The following is a 27,036-nucleotide window of genomic DNA, read 5'->3' as shown; positions in this document are numbered from 1 at the left end:
AAGTAGAATACTACAGGTAAAAGGTTAAATATCTCCACAGGTAGCTACTGTATGTTCATCTTATCTTCTGTAAAGTGCCCATTTACTGATCATGAGACCAATGTGTAATTGACGATTCTCCTGCCTGCTCCTTTTCTCTTGTGACACATGGATGACCATACTCTTCCTCTTTCCCCAAGCCCACTTTTCCCCTTTAAATATTGAAGCTCTCAAATTCATCTTTGGAAAAAGACACAGACCACAGACAGTTTCTGTGATTCTGTGTTTATTTCTTCTGGGTATTTCCTTAAAGTCAGCAAAATAAACTTCTACACTGATTGAGACCTGTCTCAGATACTTTTTGGTTTACATCATTAAGCCATTTTATAGACAGGGAAACTGGCCAGGTGCAATGGCTCATGCCTGTAATCCCAGCACTTTGAGAGGCTGAGGTGGGTGGATCACTTGAGGTCGGGAGTTCCAGACCAGCCTGGCCAACATGGTGAAACCCCGTCTTTACTAAAAAAAAAAAAAAAAAAAAAAATAGAAAAATCAGCTGGCCATGGTGGCATGCACCTGTAATCCCAGCTCCTCAGGAGGCTGAGGCAGGATAATTGCTTAAACCCAGGAGGCGGAGGCTGCTGTGAGCCGAGACTGTGCCACTGCCCTCCAGCCTGGGTGACAGAGCAAGGCTCTGTCTCAAAAAAAAAAAAAAAAAAAAAAAAAATATATATATATATATATATATATATATATACACACATTTCTTTGTCTATTTATAAAACAGGTTAAGTGACTTGCCCAAAGTAACACAGCTAAAAAGTGACAGCAGGGGTTCAAACCCATTCTCTTTAACTCCACAAATGAGTATGATACTCTAATTCATGCTTCCTTCAGCTAACAGAGTGAGTGTTCAAAAATGCAGATTGTAAAGGCCAGGTGAGGTGGCTTATGCCTGTAATTTCAGCACTTTGGGGAGCCAGAGTGGGAAGATGGCTGGCCTGAGCCCAGGAATTCAAGACCAGCCTGGGCAATATAGTGAGACCTTGTCTCAAAAAAAAAAAAAAAAAAAAATTAGCCAAGTGTGGTGTCTCATGCCTGCAGTCCCAACTATTCAGGAAGCCGAGGTAGGAGGATCACTTGAGCCCAGGAGGTTGAGGCTGTAGTCAGCTATGATCACACCACTGCACTCCAGCCTGGGCATCAGAGCTTTTATTAAGATATAAATGAAATAATGTGTTTTAAAAATATGATAAATTGATGAGTGGGTAGAAAGTTGGATAGATGGATCGTCGTGTGATGAAGCAAATCATAGTAAGAGTCTGGGGGTAGCTCTATGGATGTTTGAAACTTTTCATGCAAAATATTTGGAGGGAAGTGGCTGAATGGAAGAAAAATAAGTGAAGTTAAATCACTTCTTATGTTTGCACCTTGATTGACTTGTATTTGTAGGTCTGTAAGAATCTGTAGAGTAATAGAAGAATGGCTGTCTCCTCCTGGTAAACAGGTTTTTATGCACTATACTTAGAGACTTCTTGGTCCTGCAACCCAGGGCACCACAGACTCTCCAGTATTGAAAAAGAGTGTTTATTTATTTACTATTTTAATTTTTTTTTTTACAGACAATGTCTTGCTATGTTGCCAAGGCTGGTCTTGAACTCCTGGCCTCAAGCGATCCTCCCAACTTGGCCTCCCAAAGTGCTGGGACTACAGGTGTGAGCCACTGTGCCCAGAAAAAAAAAGAATGTTTAGATTGCATAGTTCAATAACTTTTTTTCATATTATTTATTTATTTTTTGAGACAGAGTCTCATTCTGTCACCCAGGCTGGAGTGCAGTGGCACAATCTCAGCTCACTGCAACCTCTGCCTCCCAGGTTCAAGTGATTCTTCTGCCTCAGCCTCCCAAGTAGCTGGGACTACAGGTGCACGTCACCACACCCAGCTAATATTTTTCGTATTTTTAGTAGAGATGGGGTTTCACCCATATTGGCCAGGGCGGTCTCAAACTTCTGACCTTGTGATCCACCCACCTCAGCCTCCCAAAGTGCTGGGATTACAGGTGTGAGCCACCATGCCAGGCCACGTAATTAAATCACACTTAAGAGAGGAAAATAAGCACTTCTAGAGAAGGAAGTTGAACCACATTATCAAAAGGTTTGGGACAAAGGATAATCATTACATTCTACTTGCCGGCCCAAGGTTGTTCACACCACAAGAAGGGTTTAATCTGCCTCCACTGCTTGTTTTTTACTTCCATACAAATTCACTGAGTCCCAAATAATGTATTTTATATGCACAAATCCTTTTTTTTTTTTTTTTTTTTTTTTAAGTAGAGACAGGGTTTCACCATGTTGGCCAGGCTGCTCTCAAAATTCTGACCTCGGGTGATCTGTTTGCCTCAGCCTCCCAAAGTGCTGGGATTACAGGTGTCAGCCACTGTGCCTGGTCATTTTTTTTTTTTTTTTTGAGACAGAGTCTTGTTCTGTCATACAGGCTGGAGTGCAGTGGCGCAATCTTGGTTCAGTGCAACTTCTGCCTCCCGGATTCAAGTGATTCTCCTGCCTTAGCCTCCCAAGTAGCTGGGACTACATGCATGCACCACCACACCCAGCTAATTTTTTATTTTTATTTTTATTTTTAGTGGAGATAAGGTTTCACCATGTTGGCCAGGCTGGTCTCAAACTCCTGACCTCACGTGATCCACCCATCTCGGGGTCCCAAAGTGCTGGGATTACAGACATCAGCTACTGTGCGCAGCTGACATATCTTCTTTTTGCGATCCAGTTCCCAGTTTGTGATGTACTTGGCATTTAAGTGATTCTGAAAACAAAGAAAATATAGGTATCACATCAATGTGCTATTTGTTTTCAAAAAGGATTCTATTCATTTCATATTGCTGATGACACTCTCAGTTGATGGTTGATTTCAAGGCACCTTTGCAGGCAGGCAGGATATGCCAGCATCATTCATTGACCCGTTTATTCCCTCCCAGAAGCCTCCAGAGCAGAGTGTTAGGTAACATGAAGGGAGAAGGGGGAGGACAAAGTTGCCTGGTGCAGAGGTGTTTGCTGAAGCTTCAGGCTTGGTTGGCTAATATAGAACCTGTGAAAAGACAGGATGTTCTTGCTTCTTTAGGAAACTTGATCACTCCATTCCTTTCAAGAGCAATCAGCTGATAGCTTGGCTCACTCTCGGCCTGAGCGAATGTGCACAACAGCATGTGCCTGGGTGTCCTCAAACAAAAAGATCTTGCCAGGTTTCACTGTTGATTTGTTTTAATATGCCTCCTATCTTTGCCTAATCGTGTGGTAGTTCAGGCTGCAACACTGGGGCTATGCAGACACAGGATGCTGGGAGGACTTTTGGCTGCGTTCATCCTAGCTTGGCTGCTTTCGAGATGTGTTTCCCTGGGCAAGTGACTTTACTTCTCTCTGTGTCTGGGTCTGACTGTTACTGAGGGATTACCTGCCTCATAGGGTTGTGACAGATGAAACTCTTAGCACAATGCATGGCCTCTAACAAGCATTCAATAAATGGGAACTACTCTTATGATTACACTGCTCATGTTATTCTGAAATTACTTCTTTTTAAAATTAATTATATTTTTTCTCATAGAGCTGGGGTCTGGCTATGTTGGCCAGGTTGGTCTTGAACTCTTGGCCTCAAGAAGTCGTCCCACTTCTGCCTCCCAAAGTGCTAGGATTACAGGCTTGAGCCACCACACCCAGCCTGAAATTACTTCTTTCATTCAAACATATGTTTTTGAGAGCTTTGAAGTTCTGTCATTTTAACAGCTGCATAGGATGCCATAATTTGGATATTGCCTCCTCTGAAAACTATTTATTTTCCTGTCACCTCTAACCCAGTTAATAAAAAAGCCCAGTCACTGAAACTGTCTCTCCTTGTTGACTCTCAGCTCCTCTTTGACACATTTCTCCATTCACTTTTTCTTTTTTTTTTTCTTTTTGAGACAGAGTCTCGCTCTGTCACCCAAGCTGGAGTGCAGTGGTGCGATCTCGGCTCACTACAACCTCCGTGTGGCTATAACTTTTGCAGTTTGAGGTGTGTCAGCAAGACTAGCATGAATTTCTTTTTCCTTCTTCACAATTTCACGGATAGAAGATTCATTGTTATGGTAGATCTTAGTAACCTAGGCATATGATTTTTTTCTTTGCTTATTGAGTTGAGAACTTTTACTTTTTTTTTTTTTTTTTTGAGATGGAGTTTCGCTCTTGTTGCCCAGGCTGGAGTGCAATGGCACGGTCTCGGCTCACTGCAACCTCTGCTTCGTGAGTTCAAGGGATTTTCTTGCCTCTGACTACCAAGTAGCTGGTATTACAGGCACCCACCACCACGCCTGGCTAAATTTTTGTATTTTTAATAGAGACTGGGTTTCACCATGTTGGCCAGGCTGGTCTTGAACTCCTGACCTCAGGTGATCCACCTGCCTCAGCCTCCCAAAGTGCTGGGATTACAGGTGTGAGCCAGTGCGCCCGGCCAACTTTTACCTTTTTGCCTAAAGAAAGTATTTTGTGGCCTATCTTTGGCATATCTGACTTGCTGGCATCACTACTCTTGTGTTTTGGGGCCATTAGTAAGTAAAATAAGGGTTACTTGAACACAAACACTGTGATACCACAACAGTCCATCTGATAACTGAAAAGGCTACTGAATGACTAAGGGGCAGGTAGCATGTACAGTTCAGATACACTGGGCAGAGGGGTAATTAATGTCCCAAGTGGGATGGAGTGGGACAGCATGAGATTTCATCACAATACTCAGAATGGTGCACAATTTGAAATTTATCAATTGTTTATTTCTGGAGTTTTCCATGTAATATTTTTGAACCATGGTTGGGTGAGATTAACTGTAACTGCAGAGAGCAAAATCGCACATAAGGGGGGACTACTGTAAATCATTCTGATTTCACTGTTGTTTGACCTTTAAAATTTTTGGGGTGGGTATGGTGGCCCACACCTATAATCCCATCACTTTGGGAGGCTGAGGTGGGAGGATTGCTTGAGCCCAGGAGTTCAAGACCAGCCTGGGCAACTTAGTGAGACCTGATCTCTACAAAAATAAAAATAAAAATAAAAAACAAATAAAATTCTTCAAGCTCTGTCTCCAATGAAGGATCCTGCTATGTGGTGCCTTTTGTATTGAATTGTTTTCTTTTTTCCATGGCAGGACTATGGCAGCCAGGGACGCCACTTCAGGCAGCCTGTCAGAGGAGAGCAGTGCTTTGGACCTGCCATCAGCGTGTGACATAAGAGATTATGTCCTGCGGAGACCCAGCCAAGAAGCCAACAGCGAGGCTTTCAGTTCTTTGGAATTCCATTCTTTTCCTTATTCTTCTGATGTGGATCCAGGTAATAAGCAGAGTTTAAAAAAAACTAACTTAAAAACAACATACGGGTGTGTGATAGTTTGTTTCTTTCTCTTCCAATAGCAGATCTCTGAGAATGCTTCATTGTCTTAGGCAGAAAAACATCTTACCTAAGCAAAGCTATCAGGAGGAACTTCAAAGGACAGCTTCCCTGGCACAGCAATGACAAGGAGCTGTTTCCTGGATGTCTTTTTGTTATTGTTGCTGTTAATCTCAGGTCTCTTTCTAATCTCCCCCAAAATGAATTCAGAAGCAGGGGAATATTTGGTTCAACAAAGAGAGAGTGGAATTGTTTTCTTGTTTTGTTCTTTTAAAACTTCAGAAAATAGCAATGTGGGCCTGTTACTTGTGGTGAGTAATAAAAATAGAGACTTTAGCATTCCTTGTATGAAGTATGCTCTGGATTTAAGTAACAGCCTTTCTGCAAGGTTTCCTGACTAGATTGCCGAAACATCTATTATTTAAACTAATGATAATTTCCTGATGTAGGTGGTGACCGTCTTTAGTGGTAAAGCCCTCTCTTTCATATTAATTACCTGATCTGAGTCTGGAGGCCCGCAGACCTGGATGTATTTATTTATTCATTTATTTCTTGTTAGTTTTGGTTAATCCCCTAGGTTTATCACACAGACCTGGATTTAAAGTTCAGCTCTGCCACTTACTGGCTATGTGACTCGGGGCATGTTCCTTAACCCCTCTGAGCTCCAGAGTCATCTACAAAATGGTGATCAGAATGCTTGCTCCACCCAGTCAGGTTTAGCTTAAGGTAAACCTGTAAGGTACTTAGCATGGTTTTTCTGCCATCGATGGGTGCTCAGTCAATGTTGTTGTTCTGGCAATTAAGAAATCCAAATGGTCAGGTGTGGTAGCTCACACCTGTAATCCTAACACTTTGGGAGGCCGAGGCGAGTGGATCACCTAAGGTCAGGAGTTCAAGACCAGCCTGGCCAACATGGCAAAACTCTGTCTCTACTAAAAATACAAAAATTAGCCAGGTGTGGTGGCAGGCGCCTGTAATACCACCTACTCGGGAGGCTGAAGCAGGAGCATTACTTGAACCCGGAAGGTGGAGGTTGCAGTGAGCCGAGATCATGCCACTTCACTCCAATCTGAGAAAAAGAGCAAAACTCTGTCTCAAAACAGAAAACAAAAAACAAACAACAACAGAAAACAAATCCAAATATATATTTTTAGAAAGAACTCGTTGTGGGTACTAAGAAAATGTAGGCTTTAATGATGATGAATTCAGTGATGACTACAGGTAGGATGTGTAACTGTCATTGCCTTCAAGAATTCTATGGAGAAATATGTTTAAACTCCTTTGGGATTCTCTTCTGATTTTCAGGACATAGAGTAATCAGGATCAGTAAGTCTCCTGTTTAATTTGTACCTGACTGTGTTAGTTCATTCTCACACTGCTATAAAGAGATACCTGAGACTGGGTAATTTATAGAGAAAAGAGGTTTACTTGGCTCACAGTTCTGCAGGCTGTACAGGAAGCATAGCGGCACCTGCTAGCCATCAATCAGGGCGGAAGGCGAAGGGGAAGCTGGCACTTCACATGGCTGAAGCGGGAGGAAGAAAGAGAGGGGGAAGATGCTACACACTTTTAAACAACCAGATCTCATGAGAACTCAGCACCAAGGGGATGGTGCTATAAACCAATTAGGAGGAACTGCCTCATGAACAAATCACCTCCCACCAGGCCCCACTTCCAACACTGGGGATGACAATTCCACATGACATTTGGGCAGGGACACAAATCCAAACCATATCACTGACCAAGAATTAGATAATTCTTTATCCTTTTCCTTTCTAGACTTAACATCTTAGTTCCTTTAACCTTCCCTTTTTTCCCTGCCATCCTGCTGCCTCTACATGACTTTCCATCCCTAAAACTGATTTTGTTCATCATCCCTGGGTAGCAACAGCATTTCTTAGAATGAGTGAATGGAGGCAGTTAAACAGAACTTTGTGTGTGTATGTATTTATTTATTTAGAGACAGGGTTTTGCTCTGTGCCTAGGCTGGAATACTGTGGTGCCATCATAGCTCACTGCAGCCTTGAACTCTTGAGCTGAAGCTATCCTCCTGCCTCAGCCTCCCAAGTAGCTGAGATTACAGGCTCACATCACCATACGTGGCTTTTTTTTTTTAAATTTTTTGTAGAGACAGGGTCTTGCTTTGTTGCCCAGGCAAGTTTCGAACTCTTGGCCTCAAGTGATCCTCCCACCATGGCCTCTCAAAGTGCTGGGATAATGGGAGTGAGCAACCATATCCAGTTTGAACAGAACTTTAGAAGTATTAGCATGTTGAAATACTTCAAGGCAATGGCTCTATTCCCTTAGGGAATTCAGTGTGGACTCAGTTTTTACTTTTTATTGCCTGTTAGTTGACTAATCTGTAGAAAAGCAACTGTTATTAATTGGAATTGGTTGACAGCTCTAAAAATAAGGAGCATGTTGAAATATTTATATAGGGGTATTTGTTAAAAATATGGATATTCTATGCCAAAAAGGTGGTTTGGGGAACCCATGTCTAAACATGGGAAGGGGTACTCAAATGCTAAGACAACCATTTTACACGGTATTAGTGGTGGTCGTGCTGGGTTAGACAGTCTGGTTGGAATTCTGGTTCTGCTTCTTCCCCTGGTTTGACTTTGGGCGAGCCACTTAGCCCCTCTGTACCTGTCTCCTCATTTGTAAAATAGAGATGATAACAGCACCTCCTTGTTGGGGAGGTGATAAGGTTGTACAAGGTAGTGCATGAGGCATAGTGTGTGGCAGGGAGTGGACTCTCAGGACATCCAATTCCTCATCAGCTGGGGTGCTCAGCACACTACAGTACTGTCTGGTCAGCTCAGGATTTTTTTGTTTTTTTTTTTTTTGAGATGGAGTCTCACTCTGTCACCTAGAGCACAGTGGCATGATCTCGGCTCACTGCAACCTCCGCCTCCCAGGTTCAAGCGATTCTCCTGTCTCAGCCTCCCAAGTAGCTGGAATTACAGGTGAGCGCAACCACACCTGGCTAATTTTTGTGTTTTTAGTAGAGATGGGGTTCACCATGTTGGCAAGGCTGGTCTCGAACTCCTGACCTCAAGTGATCCACCCACAGTGGTCATCCCAGGCATGAGCCACTGTGCCCAGCCAGCTCAGGCTTTTATCACAAATACCATACACTGGGTGGCTCCTCACAGCTCCAGAGGCTGGAAAGTCTAAGGTCAAGGTGCCAGCAGATTTGGTGTCTGGTGCTGTCCCTGTTCTTGATTTGTAGACAGCCACCGTCTTCCTGTGTCCTCACATGGCCTAGAGAGACAGCCTCTTTCTCATGTCTCTTATAAGGGCACTAATGCCATCATGAGGCTTCCACCCTCAAAACTTTATTACCTCTAACTGGGCACAGTGGCTCATGCCTGTAATCCCAGCACTTTGGGAAGCCGAGGCGGGTGGATCACCTGAGGTCAGGAGTTCTAGACCAGCCTGGCCAACATGGTAAAACCCCGTCTCTAATAAAAATATAAAAATTAGCCGGGCGTGGTGGCAGGCACCTGTAATCCCAGCTACTCAGGGGGCTGAGGCAGGAGAATCACTTGAACCCAGGAGGTGGAGGTTGTAGTGAGCGAAGACTGCACCATTGCACTCCAGCCCGGGCAACAGAGCAAGACTCCGACTCAAAAATAATCATAATAATAAATAAATAAACATAAAAAAAAAAAACATTCACATTGGTTTACTCATCCTACCCCGTGGAAGGCTCTGGGTGTAATTATTGCTCTCTGCATACTCCACACTGCAGTGTTTTAGGGCACATTAATAGTGATCACTTCCATTTATTGAGCATTTACTACTTGTCAGGTTTTGTATTGTCAGGCTCCATGCTAAATATTTCACAAACATTATCACTTTTTTTTTTTCTTTTCGAGACAGAGTCTCACTCTGTTGCCCAGGCTGAGTGCAGTGGCACAATCTCGGCTCACTGCAACCTCCACCTCCCTGGTTAAAGCAATTCTCCTGCCTCAGCCTCCCGAGTAGCTGGGATTACAGGCATGTACCACCACGCCCAGCTAATTTTTATATTTTTAGTAGAGACGGGGTTTCACCATGTTGGCAAGGCTGGTCTTGAACTCCTGACCTCACGTGATCCACCTGCCTCAGCCTCCCAAAGTGCTGGGATTACAGGCGTGAGCCACCACACCCGGCCCAAACATCACCACTTTTAGTTCTTATCACAAACCTGAGAAGTGGAAATCATTCCCATTTAATAAGTGAGGAAACAAACTTGGAAAAGTTGGGAAACTTTCCCAGTGTCACTTAGCAAATGACAGAGCTGACTGAATCCAAAGGAAATGTTTCACTTTTTTTTTTCTTTTTCGAGGTATGATCTTGCTTTGTTGCCTAGGCTGAAGTGCAGTATTGTGGTTCCCCTGGACTCAAGCAATCTTCCCTTCTCAGCCTCTGAAGTAGTTAAGACTATAGGCATGTGTCATCCTGCCTAGCTAATTTAAAAAAAAAAATTTTTTTTTTTTTTTTTGTTTAGAGATGGGATCTCACTATGTTGCCCAGGCTGGTCTTGAACTCCTGGGCTCAAGTGATCCTCCCGCCTCAACCTCTCAGTGTTGGGATTACAGGCATGAGCCACCACACCCAGCTAAAATCACATTGTTATTGGGAAAAAAAGAAAGCTTTTTCTAACCTGGGAAGTGACCAAGAGGATGACACCACTGAGTCAAGGAACTGCTGCAAATAAATTTAGGCAAGTTTTGTTAACTTGATAGAACAAACATTTTGGAGAGGTGGAAAGAGTTTTAGGGAGGAATATTAACTTTTTGATACTATTTTATTCAAACTTAAACATTTTAAAACGATTTTTATTTTGCTGTGCACTCTGCAATTCTGTAGTACTTTTATATGTTTTGCCACAATACCTACTAGGTTTGTTTTTTTTTATTTATTTATTTATTTATTTATTTATTTATTTATTTTATTTTTTTGAGACGGAGTCTCGCTCTGTCGCCCAGGCTGGAGTGCAGTGGTGCAATCTCGGCTCACTGCAAGCTCCGCCTCCCGGGTTCACGCCATTCTCCTGCCTCAGCCTCTCCGAGTAGCTGGGACTACAGGCGCCCGCCACCACGCCCGGCTAATTTTTTGTATTTTTAGTAGAGACAGGGTTTCACCGTGGTCTCGATTTCCTGACCTTGTGATCCGCCCGCCTCGGCCTCCCAGTGCTGGGATTACAAGCGTGAGCCACTGCGCCCGGCCAGGTTTGTTTTTAAAAAGGACCAGGGCTGTGAGTGGTGGCTCATGCCTGTTATCTGGCATATCTGGCATATTATGAGGCTGAGGCAGGAGGATCCCTTTTTTTTTTTTTGAGACAGAGTCTCGTTCTGTCGCCCAGGCTGGAGTGCAGTGGCACAATCTCGGCTCACTACAAGCTCTGCCTCCTGGGTTCATGCCATTCTCCTGCGTCAGCCTCCCAAGTAGCTAGGACTACAGGTGCCCGCCACCATGCCCGGCTAATTTTTTTTTTTTTTTTTGTATTTTTAGTAGAGATGGGGTTTCACCATGTTAGCCAGGATGGTCTCGATCTCCTGACCTCGTGATCCGCCCGAGAGGATCCCTTGAGTTCAGGAGTTTGAGACCAGCCTGGACAACATGGCAAAACCCTGTCTCTACTAAAAAAAAATTTTAAAATTAGCCAGGTGTGGTAGTACACACCTGTGGTTCCAGCTACTCTGGAGGCTGAGGTGGGAGAATCACTTGAGCCTGGGAGGTGGAGGTTGCAGTGAGCCGTGATCGTGCTACTGCACTCCAACCTGGGTGACAGAGCAAGACCTTGTCAAAAAAAAAGGACCAGATCACCCAGAGCTTCCCAAGAACTAAGTGAGAATGGTATCTTTCAGCCATGACAGGAGCAGGGAATACACTAGAATCAAATGGAAGCCCAGCCATTCTGTTATTTAATAACACCATCTCTAGTAGATCACCCTAAGCAGAAATAAACATGCTCAGGTTTATCTATCACAAAGAGAACTTCATTTTAACATCACTAGGAGACTTTTACACAGCATGGAAGGCTGTTGATTTTTCTGTAAACATTCCAGAGCAACCTTTTGTGAGAAATTATCTACAAAAGTCAGTTAGGAGGCCGGATGCACTGGCTCATGCCTGTAATCCCAGCACTTTGGGAGGGCGAAGCAGGTGTATCACTTGAGGCCAGAAATTCAAGACCAGCCTGGACAACATGGTGAAATCCCATCTCTACTAAAAATACGAAAATCAGCCAGGCATGGTGGTGGGCGCCTGTAATCCCAGCTACTGGGAGGCTGAGGCGTGAGAATCACTTGAACCTGGGAGGTGGAGGCTGCAGTGAGCCAAGAAGACACTACTGCACTCTAGTCTGGGCAACAGAGTGAGACTCTGTCTAAAAAATAAAAATAAAAAGTCAGTTAGGAGAGGTTATCGCTGGTAATCTGGCCGTTACCAAGCAATGAACTTGAGGTGACAGCTTTAAACTCTGAAGGAGGTCACTGCCCTAACAGCCCAACCTGGTTTACTCCGACCTGACCATTTTCCACCTTAAGTTTCAGAATTGTCCAGGGGCCTGGGTTTTTCATTTATAAGTTGAGTCCATTTTCTTTTCCATGCCTCTTGTTCATAGGTAGCTGTAGTTACGGGTTCTCTCCCCATGGACCTTCAGGAGGCTCTTGCCGACATTTTAATCTAATTCTGATAACTCTGGATCTATTGTTTGCTCAGAGACATGCCCACCTTTACACTAATCTCTACTGGGGTACTGATGGCCACCATTCTATCTCAGATTCTTAACACCTCCAGTTCCCAAGCCAGTTTGATGTTCTTGGTTTGCTTACTTGCTGTTATGTATTGTAAGGAAGTTGATCTTCCAGGGATTGGTAAATATAGCCAAGGTTTCCAGTTGGAGGGTCATTCAGGGTGACTCACCATTGGTCTCTGCCCATCCTGGTATTTACTCAGTGAGGCACACACTGTTGGCTACCTTCATGTAGCTTGTGCTTGGCTCAAAACAGAGGTGACTATCTCAAGAACCGGCAGAGTATGGCAGGTTGTTTACAGCTGAATGGGGGTCTAAGGGTGAACTTGGGACCTGGCTCCCCCAGCTACTGGGTGAAATAGAGCCAAGCTTTGATCATTAGGATTCATTATTAACTTGGCATAGTTTTTACAATTTCTGGTTTTTTTTTTTTTTTTGGAGACAGAGCCTTGCTCGGTCACCCAGGCTGGAGTGCAGTGGTGCAATCTCAGCTCGCTGCAACTTCTGCTTCCCAGGCTCAAGCGATTCTCATGCCTCAACCTCCCTAGTAGCTGGGATTACAGGTGTGCACCACCACACCCAGCTAATTTTTGTATTTTTAGTGGAGACAAAGTTTTGCCATGTTGGCCAGGCTGGTCTCAAACTCCCAGCCTCAAGTGATTTGCCCACCTCAGCCTCCCAAAGTGCTGAATTACAGGTGTGAGCCAGTGCACCTGGCTTGACCCTAAGAGTTCAGTCATATCATCTGTTGTCAAATTCTTCAGTCAAAATCCAGACACAGAGTTGGCAAGGGGTTGGGGTTCACAGTGGAGGCGTGGTGTAGTCTTCTGGTGGCACAGCACAAGCCAGCAACAGGCACGCTGGAGAGAATACCCAGAAATCCAGGCAGTGGCAGGCAGTGTGCAGTCACCTTCTCAGTGGGTAGCAAGGTCCCAGCTTCCAGGTTGGAGTCAGCATCACAGTTCTAACCCCTGGAAGAGTAGTAGGCCAAGGAAGGGTGACCTTAGATTTAGGGTGCAGCAAGGACCACTGCAAAACCCAGTTGCGAGAACATGGGCCCAGGCTTAGGCTTAACTTGTGTAAAGGATTCCCCATTTCACCTTGCAACTGCCCCTGACCATGGGCCTATCCCTGCCCTGCTTTTCCCAGCCAGGCTTTTTGAAGGGGCTGCCTGCCTTCCTCCTCACTTCTTCATCTCAGGATTGCTCCTCATTCCCAGGCACATGGCCTCTACCTCCATTCCCCTCTGGACTAAGCCCGCCCTTACTCAGATGCCAGTGATCTTCCCTAGGAGCCAAACTGGATGGACGCTTCTCTGTCCTTATGCTTTGTGCCCAGCTGCCGCATCACTGTTCATACCCTGGAGGAGCGAATTAGTAGCAAGGACATGAGACTTAAGAGCACTTTCCAGAAAACTATTGGGCTGATAAGAATCTGAGAGTGTTAGAAAAACCTCAAAAGCCAGTCATTCCAGTCATTCCAGTCATTCCAGTCTGAGTATGTAAAGACGGGTAAAACTAGGCTATATATGTCCAATAAAGACAGAGTCCATATGGCCTGAAGTTCCCACTCAGCCATTCCTCATGAAATGATGGGAAAATAAACAACTTTTCACTTAAGGCAGGTGCTGGATTATAAAATCCTCCCCTCAGCCCTTCCTAGTGAGATATGGCAGAAGACCTGCTGCTGCCAAACAGGGCTTCCTGAGGGCAGGTGCAGAGGCTCATGCCTATAATCCCAGCACTTTGGGAGGTCAAGGTGGGAGGATTACTTGAGCCCAGGAGTTCGAGGCTACAGTGAGCTATGATCGTACCACTGCACTCTAGACTGGGGGACAGAGTGAGACCCTCTTTCTAAAGAAAGAAAAATATAGAGTGTTCCTGGAACACCTTTTCCATAACATTCTTCTGTTTAGGACCCTTTGAGATGTCATATTACACTACTTTTGTCTTTAGACTGAGTCTCGCTCTGTTGTCCAGGCTGGAGTGCAGTGGTGCAATCTCGGCTCACTGCAACCTCCGCCTCCTGGGTTCAAGCGATTCTCCTGCCTCAGCCTCCTGAGTAGCTGGGATTACAGGCACCCACCACCCTGCCCAGCTATTTTTTGTATTTTTAGTAGAGACAGGGTTTCACCATATTGGCCAGGCTGGTCTTGAACTCCTGACCTCAAGTCATCCATCCACCTTGGCCTCCCGATGTGTTCAGATTACAGGTGTGAGCTACCACACCCGCCAATCTTACGCTACTTCTTTCCTTCCAGCTCCAATCAAAAAGCTCCTCTGCCTTGTTTTCAGGACTCTGTGTAATCTGCTGCCTGGAATATTTGTTCAAAATATTTAATAACCAATACAGCAGTATTGCAATATTTCAACAACTGGCACGGCTGTACAGGTGCACGCGAGCTGAATAGAGGCCCCTGCTGCTGTCCAACTGCACATTAACATAGGCCTGCCAGTCCTGTCGGGCTTGCCTTTAGGCTGAGCCAACTCTTAATGTCTTAGCTGCATTGTTCCCCTCTCTGGATGTGCCCCCTCCTCCCTGGTCAACTCCAGTCCACTCCAGCGATGGCTGAATTGAATCCATTAATTAGTCCCAGGTACAGACTTGCTGCTGGACTTGAACACCCTGCCTGTTAGATACTTGTTTTCTTTCTCGTTTGCTGCTTGGCTCAAGGGAATCATAGAGTATACAGAATGGAAGAGCTGAGTTAAGAGACAGATGATCTTGGTTAAACCTCTCAAAAGCAAGATCACAAAGGTCACCCGAAGGCCCAGTCCCATGTGTACTGCTGGAGCTTGATAAACTCTGGGTAGCTCATGTGGCGTATCTCACCTGTGCCCTCTGGAACCTTTGTCCTGGAGAGCATCCAAGGTACTTTCTAATATAGGACAAGGAGTTTCTCTGAAGTCGTTGTTAGACGTTAACAATACAGATGTAGGAAATATCAGCCGTTTCCTCAAACTTGAACTTCTGCCTAAGAGCAGTGTCGGGGAAATTGGTTGCATGTAGACAGCAAATTGAATGTTAAACACAATAAGTCTTTGATGATTAAAGGCCATAGCTGGCAGGCAGTTATAAGTTTAGAGTAAATAGTGATTTAATGCACCTTTAGTCTTATTCTGGGAATCTGTCAACATCCCACTCTTCAAAGCCCATTTTGTAACTTGTGTATTTAGGCATTTCATCCAAGGAATTTAGTGTTTAAGAGTAAAAAAATGTTTGTTGTCTTCCTCTCTATAATTCATATTTCTTTGGAATTCTATAAAATTTTATTTCTAAAAGGAATGAATTATAAGCTCTTAGATAAAAAAACTCAACATTTATATACTAATTGTCAAATTCTTGATGTGTTGTTGTTGTAGTTTTAAAATAGGAGTCAGGGTATATTTTAGATATATATATAATGCTAAAGACATTTTATCGGTGCAGTAAGTGATATCCAACCTAGTGGCTAATACCCAGTCACTAGACTGGACCTGAGATACAGAGAGTACGGAGAGGAAAGGAAAGAAGGGAACAATGGGTATTGAACCAATTCTCTGAGAAATAACTGAGGACACAGTTGGGTACGTTTATCGGATACCAAGTAGATGGGCTTTATTTGGAAGGTTTGGGTATTCTGTGTGGCAGTGCTTCTCTGCTTTTGTTGCCTCTTCCTAGATTTGGGGGTTTTTTGTTGTTATTGTTTTGAGACAGAGTCTCACTCCATCACCCAGGCTGCAGTGCAGTGGCGAGATCTCGGCTCACTGCAACCTCTGCCTCCCAGTTTCAAGGATTCTCCTGCCTCAGCCTCCCGAGTAGCTGGGACTACAGGAGCCCGCCACCACACCCAGCTAATTTTTGTATTTTTAGTAGAGACAAGGTTTCACCATGTTGGCCAGGCTGGTCTCAAACCCCTGACCTCAGTTGATCCATCTACCTTGGCCTCCCAAAGTGCTGGGATTATAGGCGAGAGCCACCATGCCCGGCCTCCTAGATTGAGTTATGCAGATCCAGCTATCTAGACTGAATTTTCAGCTCCAAAATTGGATTTTGAGCTCTTTGCATGCTGCTGTTAGAAGGCAGCAGTGAATTTTAATGGTATGGCCTGAGGTGTGAAGGATAAACCATAAGCTATATGACTAAGGCTCACAGAGTTAGAGAAGGTTACAGTCTCTGAGCTGGTGGATCCGCACAGCTCTTTAGGAACTACAAGTTTGAGATTGAGTGGGGTCATGGGCTTGTGGGGCCCTGGATGCTCTACCTTATGCATCCAGGCAGGCATTCATCCAAAGAAAGGGTGCCAGGACCAGGAGGAGTTCGAAAACCACTAAGTGGCCGGGTGCGGTGGCTCACGCCTGTAATCCCAGCACTTTGGGAGGCCGAGGCTTGTGGATCACTTGAGGCCAGGAGATCGAGACCATCCTGGTCAACAAGGCAAAACCCCGTCTCTACTAAAAATACAAAAATTAGCCAGGTTGGTGGTGTGAGCCTGTAATTCCAGCTACTCAGGAGGCTGAGGCAGGAGAATTGTTGAACCTGGGAGGCGGAGGTTGCAGTGAGCCGAGATCACGCCATAGGCACTCCAGCCTGGGCGACAAAGTGAGACTGTTTTAAAAAAAAAAAAAAAGAAAGAAAAAAGAAAAGCACAGAGCTCAGCTAATCCTCTCATTTTCCACATGGGAAAGTTGAATCCCAGGATAATGAAGAAAATCACCCAAGGCCATGTAGTAACCTGGCAACTCCTATTTTCTGGATGACCCTCTGTGCAGACTAACTGTAACTTCTCTATCCCTTCTTTAAAACGAAAAAAGTATAGTTCTCTATAACTTTCAATATGTACTGCTAAATTATGTGTCACATTAAATAGTCATTGGAGAGGATAATAATAGAATTATTTTATTTTTTATTTTTGAGACGGAGTCTCCTCTGCCGCCCAGGCTGGAGTGCAGTGGCGTGATCTCGGCTCACTGCAAGCTCCACCTCCCGGGTTCACGCCATTCTCCTGCCTCAGCCTCCCGAGTAGTTGGGACTACAGGCGCCCGCCACCACGCCCGGCTAATTTTTTTTATTTTTAGTAGAACGGTGTTTCACTGTGTTAGGCAGGATGGTCTTGATCGCCTGACCTTGTGATCCGCCCGCCTCAGCCTCCCAAAGTGCTGGGATTACAGGCGTGAGCCACCGCACCCGGCCCAGAATTATTTTTAAAAGCTCAAGAATGTTATTTGCCACCTGTGACATCTCTTGTTGTTCCTCACTTTTAAGTTTCAAGGGCACGTGCTATGGGGGAAGAGGCTTATTTACTTCTGTGTACTTTGCCTGCAGTCACAGTTTTAAAAAGAAATCCCAACTGAGTTGAAAAACTGGCCGTGTTACTGTCTCAAGCCACACCTCCAGGGCACTTATCTGCCAAGTCCAGGTGCACAGCAGTGTGACCTCATGTTCTGGCCTGATAGCTCCCCTCAAGGGCTTCTTCAAGTAAGCATTCATCTGACTTTTTACTCAGCTGTATCTTCTTAAAATACAAGGAAACAACTTGATTACAATAGTCAGTCCCAAAGACTGTAGGCCGTAAGACTCCCATTTCAAACAGACACTGTCACTAGTTTCATTCATTGTTATGTATTTATAAGATAAAGACTATACACAAGGGAAGACCAAAAGATGGATGGTTTTTCCATTTGTTGTGCACTTACATTTCAGGCATTGTGCTATGCATTTTACACACATTGTTCTTTTGATTCTCACAGCCACACCCAAGAAGTAAATCCTATTATGATCTCCTTGTCACTCATGAGGAAACAGAGTTTTAGAGAGGCTCGTTTCATATTAATGTTACCCACAGACTGGTGGAAATCTGAGACTCAAACCCGGGTCAGGTTGACTGCAAAGGCAGAACTTTAAAGAAATGCAGACATCTAGGTATGATTACATACTATGCATTAAGAATTAAGCTTTAGGCCAGGCACGATGTCTCACGCCTGTAATCCCAGCACTTTGGGAGGCCAAAGTGAGCGGATCACCTGAGGTCAGGAGTTCAAGACCAGCCTGGCCAACACAATGAAACCCCGTCTCTACTAAAAATACAAAAATTAGCCGGGCATGGTGGCGCACACCTGTAGTCTCAGCTACTCGGGAGGCTGAGACAGGAGAATTGCTTGAACCCGGGAGACAGAGGTTGCAGTGAGCCGAGATCGTGCCACTGCACTGTAGCCTGGGTAACAGAGTAAGACTCCGTCTCCAAAAAAAAAAAAAAAAAAAAAGAATTAAGCTTTAAATATTTGCAGTTACTTCTTTAAGTCTGAGCTAGCATCTTTCTACTAAGTCAGTATCTTCAAGCCGACATTGGTACCCTGTCAGGGTGACTGTGACTCCTGGTCCACTGGACCAGCATTTAGTCCACTGTCCACTGAGCTCTCCTTTCCATTTCTCCCATCTTCCTGTTGTGGAAGAAGCTCGAACTACTTGTGCACTAACTGGAGAGAAGGTATTGGGGCTCAGAAAGCAGTACCCCAAAAGGAAGGTCTCTGCAACAGCCTCAGAAGCAAAAGTTTTCCTTTGACCTTGGTCTGCCCACTTGTCTCAGTCTCATTCTCCACCCAAGGCCAGCCGTAGAAGCTAGAATCCCTCTTCCCCAAGGGGGGTCATAGAAACCAGAACCCCCTTTCTCCAAACCAGCCATAGAACCTAAAAATATTACTCTAATTTTCCCTCTGCCTTTCTGGGTAAAACTTGGCCATAAAGAAATTATCTGGCTGGGTGCAGTGGCTCACCCTTGTGATCCCAGCACCTTGGGAAGCCAAGATGGGAGGTTCGCTTGAAGCCAGGAGTTCGAGACCAGCCTGGCCAATATAGCAAGACCTCGCCTCTACAAATAAATTAACTGGGCATGGTAGCATGCACCTGCAGTCCCAGGTACTTAGGAGGCTGAGGTGGGAGGATTGCTTGAGCCCAGGAGGTTGGGGCTACAGTAAGCTACAGTCGTGCCACTGCACTTTAACCTGAGTGACAGAATGAGACCTCATCTCTTTTAAATTAAAAAAAAAAAAAGAAAGAAAAGTTATCTGACCTACCTTGTTTGACTGTAGGTGATAAGACCCCCATTTCAGAGCAGGTCCTGTCCCATGCCTCGAAGGAAGGAGTGCTGCTCAGAGAGGCCAAGAAGAATCTAGACAGAGGCCTTGCTGGGCTCCCCACTGAATCTATTAACATTAGATCTTACCTTTTATGTTCAATCATATTTCTACACTTTGATGTAGTGGGGTCCCCTTTGCCAGTGCCCCCCATCTGCCCCAGTGAATGTGAGCAGGGAAGGGGAATCTCTGGCCCAGGAAGACAAAAAGGCTTCTCAAGCCAGATCATTTGTTGAATTGGCAGGATCCTCTCATGTGTGCCTCCTGGCCACACTGTTATTTTGCTGTTGTAGAAATATGAAAGTCATATTTCTACAACAAAGTCCATAGTTTATTGAACCTAAGCATAAAAAGGGACAATTTCCCCTGTATCTTTGGGTTTGCATTCTGAAGCCTTCGGTGTATACACATTAAATAAATTTGTATGCCTTTCTCCCATCAATCAATCTGCCTCATGTCAGTGATTTTCCACAAACCTCCAGGGGGCCAAGGGCCTTGGTCTCCACGAAGGCATCGCCTTCTCGGTTCCATTTCTCACACCAGGTAGGATCCAGCTTCTTATGTGAAAACCCAGGGAAGAAAACAAGTCAGGAATTTTAACTCCCTTTGCTGGAATAAATGAAGCCCTTGATCACTTTTTCTACCCAGAAGAAATTTTATCGTCTGCCGCCAGAACTCTTCTTATTCTTGGCTCTTTGCCCTTGAAATTGCTGTTTGTCTGCTGAGTGGCTGCCCTTGGCCAACCTTTTAGCTCCCTGGAGTTTTTGATAGTTGGCTTGTGGTAACATGCTTGAAGTTACAAAAACCCAGCTTATTAGAACATAACTTTTAAGGATAAAGGCTTTTATGTTAATTCCTGGGTCCCCCATGTTTGACTGACCAGGTTCATGTTTTGCCCTCTGCCTGGCCCAATCACACAATGCCTGCAGCGTCTGCCTGCTACACCTAGACCCTGGTGTGAGTGGGGAATAAGGGTTGGTCAGTTCCTGGCACATGGTAGGTGTTCAGTAAAGGCTGGTGAATGAATAAATGAAAAACACATAAAGTGAAAGTTGATAAGGTTTAAAAATGGAGATCAAGTGTTTATCACAGTGCCTTGCTCATCCATTTGTAACATTATCATAAAATTTAAAGCTCTGTGTGATCTGTGTAGGATAATCTAACATTTCTAAGTTAAAAGCATATATTATTACATAAGCCCTGCAGATTTGTTTAACTCTTGACTGGAAAGTCAACTAGTCTCTCTTAAAAGCCCCTGGCTTTTTTTCCTTGAAAAGAAAACAGCAGAGAAATGAACAGCTGTAAGGAGATATAATGCTACTGAGAATAGAATATTATTCCTACATTTCCCGATCATGAAGAAAGCATGTTCCTAGTGGAGTTGTTTCTTTTTTAGCAAATGTTTCTGTAATAACCATGTATGCAATTATGGCTTTAAGGATACCCCTAAATTGCTTTCAAAGCTATTTTCTTAAGAAAACTCTATTCCATATTTTAAGCATGTGAGGTTTTTTCCTTCTTAAAAATAATACAATTGAGGGGCAAATTTAAATAAATTATAAAAAACAAACAAACAGAGGTGTACCCCTATTTCTTCATAATATATTCAGTAGTTGTTGTTTTGTCCAGAATTTTCTTTTACAAAGAACTCTTGGAAAATATTAGGGATTGTTAAGCGCAGTATAAATAAGATGAGGAAGTGACCCACAGACTAACACCATTTTAGAAGTAGAGTTTGAGGAAAAATTGGTTAAAATAATGTTGCATGTTTTTAGCCAATAATACCCAGAGAGCTGCTCTGAGCCTAGGCCTGGAGGTGGTGCCTGGCAATTTCTTGCTATCAGGCAGTGTTTGAGTCTACTGCCCTCTGGTGGCTCCTTTTTACACTTTCCTGAGCCTTACTGAGAAAAAGAATTTAAACATACCAGATGTGTGTTAAACCTTTCTCATTTATTCTTTGCAGAGTTCTGTGCCTACTCCAGGTAGAATTAAAAGTTCTCAGAGATTATTTTACTCAACTGAAATCCAAGAAGGTAATTTCTCTTAAGGTCACCACTGTTAGGTATATTCACTGCACATGAATTATATAATTTGAGATCTTTTTTCATTTATCCAGCTGGGTTGATTTCTGGCTAGAATACACACATGAATAGTGATGTCTAATTTTTTGGCTGGGCTCAGTGGCTCACGCCTGTAATCCCAGCACTTTGGGAGGCTGAGGCAGGTGGATCACTTGAGATCAGGAGATCAAGACCAGATTGGCCAACATGGTAAAAACCCTGTCTCTACTAAAAATACAAAAAATTAGCTGGGCATAGTGGCACGCACCTGTAATCCCAGTTACTTGGGAGGCTGAGGCATGAGATTCACTTGAACCCAGGAGGTGAAGATTGCAGTGAGCTGAAATCGAGCCACTGCACTCCAGCCTGGGAGGCAGAGTGAGACTGTCTCAAAAAAAAAAAAAAAAAGAAAGGAAGAAAAAAAATGACATCTGATTTTTCTTTATACATTTGCCAATAAAAGTTGTGCTTTTTTTTTTTGGCAAAGATAAAACCAAGGAATTTAAATTTTACTTTTTTGATGAAATTATAGTACCATTAAAGGATAATTGGCCAGGTGCAGTGGCTCACACTTGTAATCCCAACACTTTGGGAGGCCAAGGTGGGCAGATCACCTAAGGTCAAGAGTTTGAGACCAGCCTGGCCAACATGGTGAAGCCCTGTCTCTACTAAAAATACAAAAATTAGCTGGGCATGGTGGTGGGCACCTGTAATCCCAGCTACTAGGGAGGCTGAGGCAGGAGAATCGCTTGAACCCAGGAGGCAGAGGTTGCAGTGAGTTGAGACTGTGCCATTGCACTCCAGCCTGGGCGACAAGAGCAAAACTTGATTTAAAAAAAAAAAAAAAAAAAAAAAAAAAAAAAAAAAAAAACGGTAATCACAAAATTGAAAGAAAAACAAGCTTTTGGGACTTGTAATCTAATAAGATGGCATGGAACTATTTCTCCTTGTTCTTCCCTGCTAAGCAACTATGAACCCTGGAAATGCAAGAGGCAACCAAAGGAGAACTTGGAGATTTAGTAAGAAGGTGAATTGGTTTTGGGGACCCAGGACTGGAGGAACAATATGGTGTCCGAGTGTCTTCTGTCCTCCTACCCAACTGAAGAAGGCAACCCAGACCCAGTGCATCCTAACCTGCAACTGAGCAACAAGAAGGTGGCCCGGTACCTTCTCCCCAGGACTGACAGGTTATCTATCTGACATGACCAGGAAAGCCCAGCCCCCGGGAGGGGGAGATTAATAGGCGACCACTAAGTAGCCAGAGGAAGTGCTCACCTTCAGAGGGCCTGGGACTTCCTCCCCTGCTGAGTGATAGCTCTATGGCAAGCACGCGCATGTGGGAGGATTCTGCCAGTTCAAGAAATGATCTGGCCTGGGAAGCCTCTTTGTTCCCTTGGGCCAGAGCCTCCCTCCCCTGCCTACATTCACTGGGGAGCTGGGGGGCACTGGCAGAGGGGATCCCACTATATCAGACAGCCCAACCCAGGGACCTTCTTCCCCCCAGGGAGCTTGAAACTTCCTTCCTCCCCAAGAGATTCCCATACCCTGAGGATGAGGCCTGGGAAAACATCTTCCATTCCTTCAGGCAGCACCAGCAGGGGCCTTTGGAAACCTCAGCAGTTCCAGATAAATCAAACAGATCAAAAGAAGCAGCATAAACACTGAAAATTAAACTTTCATTGAAACCACAATCACAAAAGTAGGCCAGGCCCTGCATGCTAACATAAAGGATTTCTTTCTTTTTTTTTTTTTGAGATGGAGTCTCACTCTGTCACGGAGGCTGGAGTGCAATGGCACGATCTCGGCTAGCTGCAAACTCCGCCCCCGGGTTCAAGCTATTCTCCCACCTCAGCCTCCCGAGAAGCTGGGATTACAGACACCTGCTTCCATGCCCGGCTATTTTTTGCATTTTTAGTAGAGACGGGGTTTCACTGTGTTGGCCAGGCTGGTCTTGAACTCCTGACCTCAGGTGACCCACCCACCTTGGCCTCCCAAAGTGCTGGGATTACAGGTGTGAGCCACCATGCCTGGCCAAAATAAAGGATTTCAATAGGACCAAAATTCTCTAAATGTAATAGACAAAATGTTTAGATACAACTAAAGATCACTTGTCATACCAAGAACCAAAAAATTACAACTTGAATGAAGAAAGACAGTCACGGCTGGGCGCAGTGGCTCATGCCTGTACTCCCAGCACTTTGGGAGGCTGAGGTGAGTGGATCACTTGAGGCCAGGAGTTTGAGACCACGTTGGACAATATAGAGAGACCCTGTCTCTACAAAAAATAAAACAATTTGCCAGGCAGGGTGGCACGTACTTTTAGTCCTAGCTACTTGGAAGGCTGAGGCAAGAGAATTGCCTGAGCCCAGGAGTTCAAAGCTGCAGTGGGCTGTGATTGTGCCACTTACACTCCATCTTGAGCAACAGAGAAATGCCTTATTTGACAAGGATTTTAAAGCAGCCATTATAAAAATGCCTCAACAATCAATTATAAGTTCTCTTGAAACAATGAAAAAAACAGAAAATCTTAGCAAATAAATAAAAGTTATAAAAAGAAGCAAGTCAGCCGGGCACAGTGGCTCCCACCTGTAATCCTAGCACTCTGGGAGGCCGAGGCAGTAGATCGCTTGAGCCCAGGAGTTCAAGACCAGTCTGGGTAACATGGCGAAACCTCGCCTCTGCAAAAAATACAAAAATTAGCTGGGTGTGGTGGTGCACTCATGTAGTCCCAGCTACTTCGGTAACTGAGCTGGGAGGATCGCTATTGTCCTGGAGGTCGAGGCTGCAGTGAGCCATAATTGCACCACTGCACTCCAACGTGGACCACAAAGCAAGACCCTGTCTCAAAAAAAAAAAAAAAAAAAGCAAAGGAAATGATATAAATGATAGAGCTGAAAAATATGATAGCCAAACATTGATAAATTGGACCTCATAAAAATTAAAAACTTTTGCTTTGTGAAAGCCCATGTGAAGAGAATGAAAAGACAGGCCACAGACTGGGAGAAAAAATTTGCAAATCCCATACCTGACAAAGAACTAGTTTCTACAATATGTAAAGAACTCTCAAAGCTCAGCTCTCAAAAAAAAATGCAATTCACTTTTACAGGTCAATACACGATTCAGTTTCTCCACATCCTTGGAAGCACTTGTTATTTTCTACTTTTTTGATAGTGACCATCCTAATGGGTGTGAGGTGATATCTCACTGTGGTTTTGACTTGCATTTTTCTGATGATTGGTAACATTGAACCTATTTTCCACATGTTGATTGGCCATTTGCATACCATCTTTGAAGAAACATCTATTGAAATCCTTTGCCTATTTTTAAAATTGGGTTGATTTTTTTTTATTGAGTTGTAGGAGTTCTTTACGTATTCCAGATACTAACTTCTTATCAGATATGTGATTTGCAAATATTTTCTTCCTTTTTGTAGATGGCTTTTTCACTCTGTTGATTGTGTCCTTTGATGTGCAAAGGTTTTTGGGTTTGATGTTGTACTGTTTGTCCATTTTTGCTTTTGTTTCCTGTACTTTTGGTGTCATATCTAAGAAATCATTGCCAAGTCTAATGTCATGAAGCTTTTCCTCTGTGGTTTCTTCTAGGAGTTTTATAGTTTTAGGGCTTATGTTTAGGTCTTTAATCCATTTTTGAATTAATCTTTGTATATTGTGTAAGATAAGGTTTTGAGTTTGTTCTTTTTATCTTTTTGTTTGTTTGTTTTTGTTTTTTTGAGACAGAGTCTCACTCTATCCCTCAGGCTGAAGTACAGTGGCATGATCTCGGCTTACTGCAACCTCTGCTTCCTGGGTTCAAGCGATTCTCATGCCTTAGTCCCCCAAATAGCTGGGATTACAGGTGTGTACCACCACGCCTGACTAATTTTTGAATTTTTAGTAGAGACAGAGTTTCACCATGTTGGCCAGGCTGGTCTCGAACTCCTGACCTCAGGTGATCTGCTTTTTTTTTTTTAAAAAAAAAAAAAGTCTTGGTCTGTTGCCCAGGCTGGAGTGCAATGGTGTGATCCTGGCTCACTGTAGCCCCTGGCTCCTGGGTTCAAGAGATTCACGTGCCTCGGCCTCCCGAGTAGCTGGGATTGCAGGTGTGTGCCAATGTGCCTGGCTGATTTTTAGTATTTTTAGTAGAGATGGGGTTTCACCATGTTGGCCAGGCTGGTCTCGAACTCCTGATGTCAAGTGATCTGCCCACCTCGGCCTCCCAAAGTGCTGAGATTACAGGCGTGAGCCACCACGCCTGGCCTCGACTTTGTTCTTTTGCATGTGGATATGCAGTTTTCCCCTCACCATTTGTTGGAGAGACCCTCTTTTCCCTATTGAGTAGTCTTGGCACCCTTGTCAAAGATCATTTGAGCATATACATGAGGGTTTATTTCTGGGTCTTTGTCCTGTTCCATTGGTCCGTATGTCTGTCTTTATGACAGTGCCACACTGTTTTGATTACTGTAGCTATGTTTTGAAATCAGGAAGTGTGAGTCCTCCAACTTTTTTTTCCTCGGAATTGTTTTTCCTGTTTGGAGGTCTGTATGTATTCTTTTTTGATGTACCCATAAATATATTTTAGTGTGGATAAATATGTACATGTAAATTTATGTATTTTAGTACATTTGTTTATGCATAGATTTTAACAACAAAAAACCTGTAACAAAAACATGCTGTTCTGCAACTTGCCTTTTAAAATTCCATATTAGGCCAGGCACAGTGGCTCATGTTGTGGGTTTTTTTGATGTATAGAGATTTTAGATTCCTATATAGTCAAGTTTATCAATCAATGCTTCTGCTTTAGCATAATATTAGGAAAACTATTCTTGCTTTCCAAGATTATATAAACAGGCACCTCCATTTCTTAGTATTTTTTAAAAGCTTAATTTTCAACTTTGAAGTCTTTATTTTAGGGTAAAGTATGAAACAAGATGATAGCTTTATTGTTTTCCAAATGGAAGCCATTTGTCTCAATGTTATTTATTTAATCATCGTATTCCTTTCTCTCTGGTATTTTTTTTTCTTTTGCTTTTGTTGCCCAGGCTGGAGTGCAGTGACACAATCTCGGCTCACTGCAACCCTTGTCCCTGGTTCAAGTGATTCTCCTGCCTCATCCTCCTGAGTAGATGGGATTATAGGCACACGCCACCATGCCTGGCTAATTTTTTTGTATTTTCAGTAGAGACGAGGTTTCACCATGTTGGCCAGGCTGGTCTTGAACTCTTGACTTCAGGTGATCTGCCCACATCGGCCTCCCAAAGTGCTGGGATTACAGGCGTGAGCCACCATGCCAGGCCCCTTTCTCTCTGGTTTTAGATGTTCCCCTCACTTAAAAAAAAAAAAAAAAATCACATTCTACATTTTCTGATTGTTTGTTTGTTTGTTTGTTTGTTTTGGAGCCTGACTGGTCTGTTTTGACCTTGATTCTATAGCTAGCTAAACCTGCTAGCTTTCTGACCTTGAGCAAGTGACTGCACTTCACTTTTGCTTAGTTTCCTCATCTATAAGATGAGCACAATAGCACTATCTGCTTCATAGGTTGTCAGGATTGAGTGAGATACCTGGAGCTGAGTATACTTAGCAAAGGCTAGCTGTCATTACAACCGCTGCTGTTACAACTAGTGCTGCTACTGGGGTTGGTTTCTGGATTTACTTCTTTCTTGAGTTCTTTCAGGAGTCTAAGACTTCCACTTCTTTATGTTGCTCAGTACGAG

The 27,036-nt window shown here is 43.9% G+C and overlaps 1 protein-coding gene across 9 annotated transcripts in view; it reads left to right on the top strand.

The window, feature by feature from the left end:
* The window catches only part of SHLD1 (shieldin complex subunit 1), a 106,216-nt gene that overhangs the window by 13,353 nt on the left and 65,827 nt on the right, over positions 1-27,036 (top strand). For 5 of the 9 annotated variants that reach the window (XM_055265683.2, XM_063634022.1, XM_063634021.1 and 2 more), the window contains exon 2: positions 5,168-5,349. In XM_055265683.2, coding sequence (XP_055121658.2) covers positions 5,168-5,349 — 182 coding nt within the window. Of the gene's footprint in view, positions 1-1,601; positions 1,693-5,167; positions 5,350-5,429; positions 6,354-8,255; positions 8,835-27,036 lie in introns of those variants that run through there. The other 4 variants (XM_063634023.1, XM_063634025.1, XM_063634028.1 and 1 more) reach the window with 4 other exon arrangements.

Source organism: Symphalangus syndactylus, chromosome 24 (assembly GCF_028878055.3).
Source record: "Symphalangus syndactylus isolate Jambi chromosome 24, NHGRI_mSymSyn1-v2.1_pri, whole genome shotgun sequence".
NCBI lineage: Eukaryota > Metazoa > Chordata > Mammalia > Primates > Hylobatidae > Symphalangus > Symphalangus syndactylus.
Note: the sequence above shows the minus strand (reverse complement) of the source record. Positions and strands in the feature narration are given on the sequence as shown.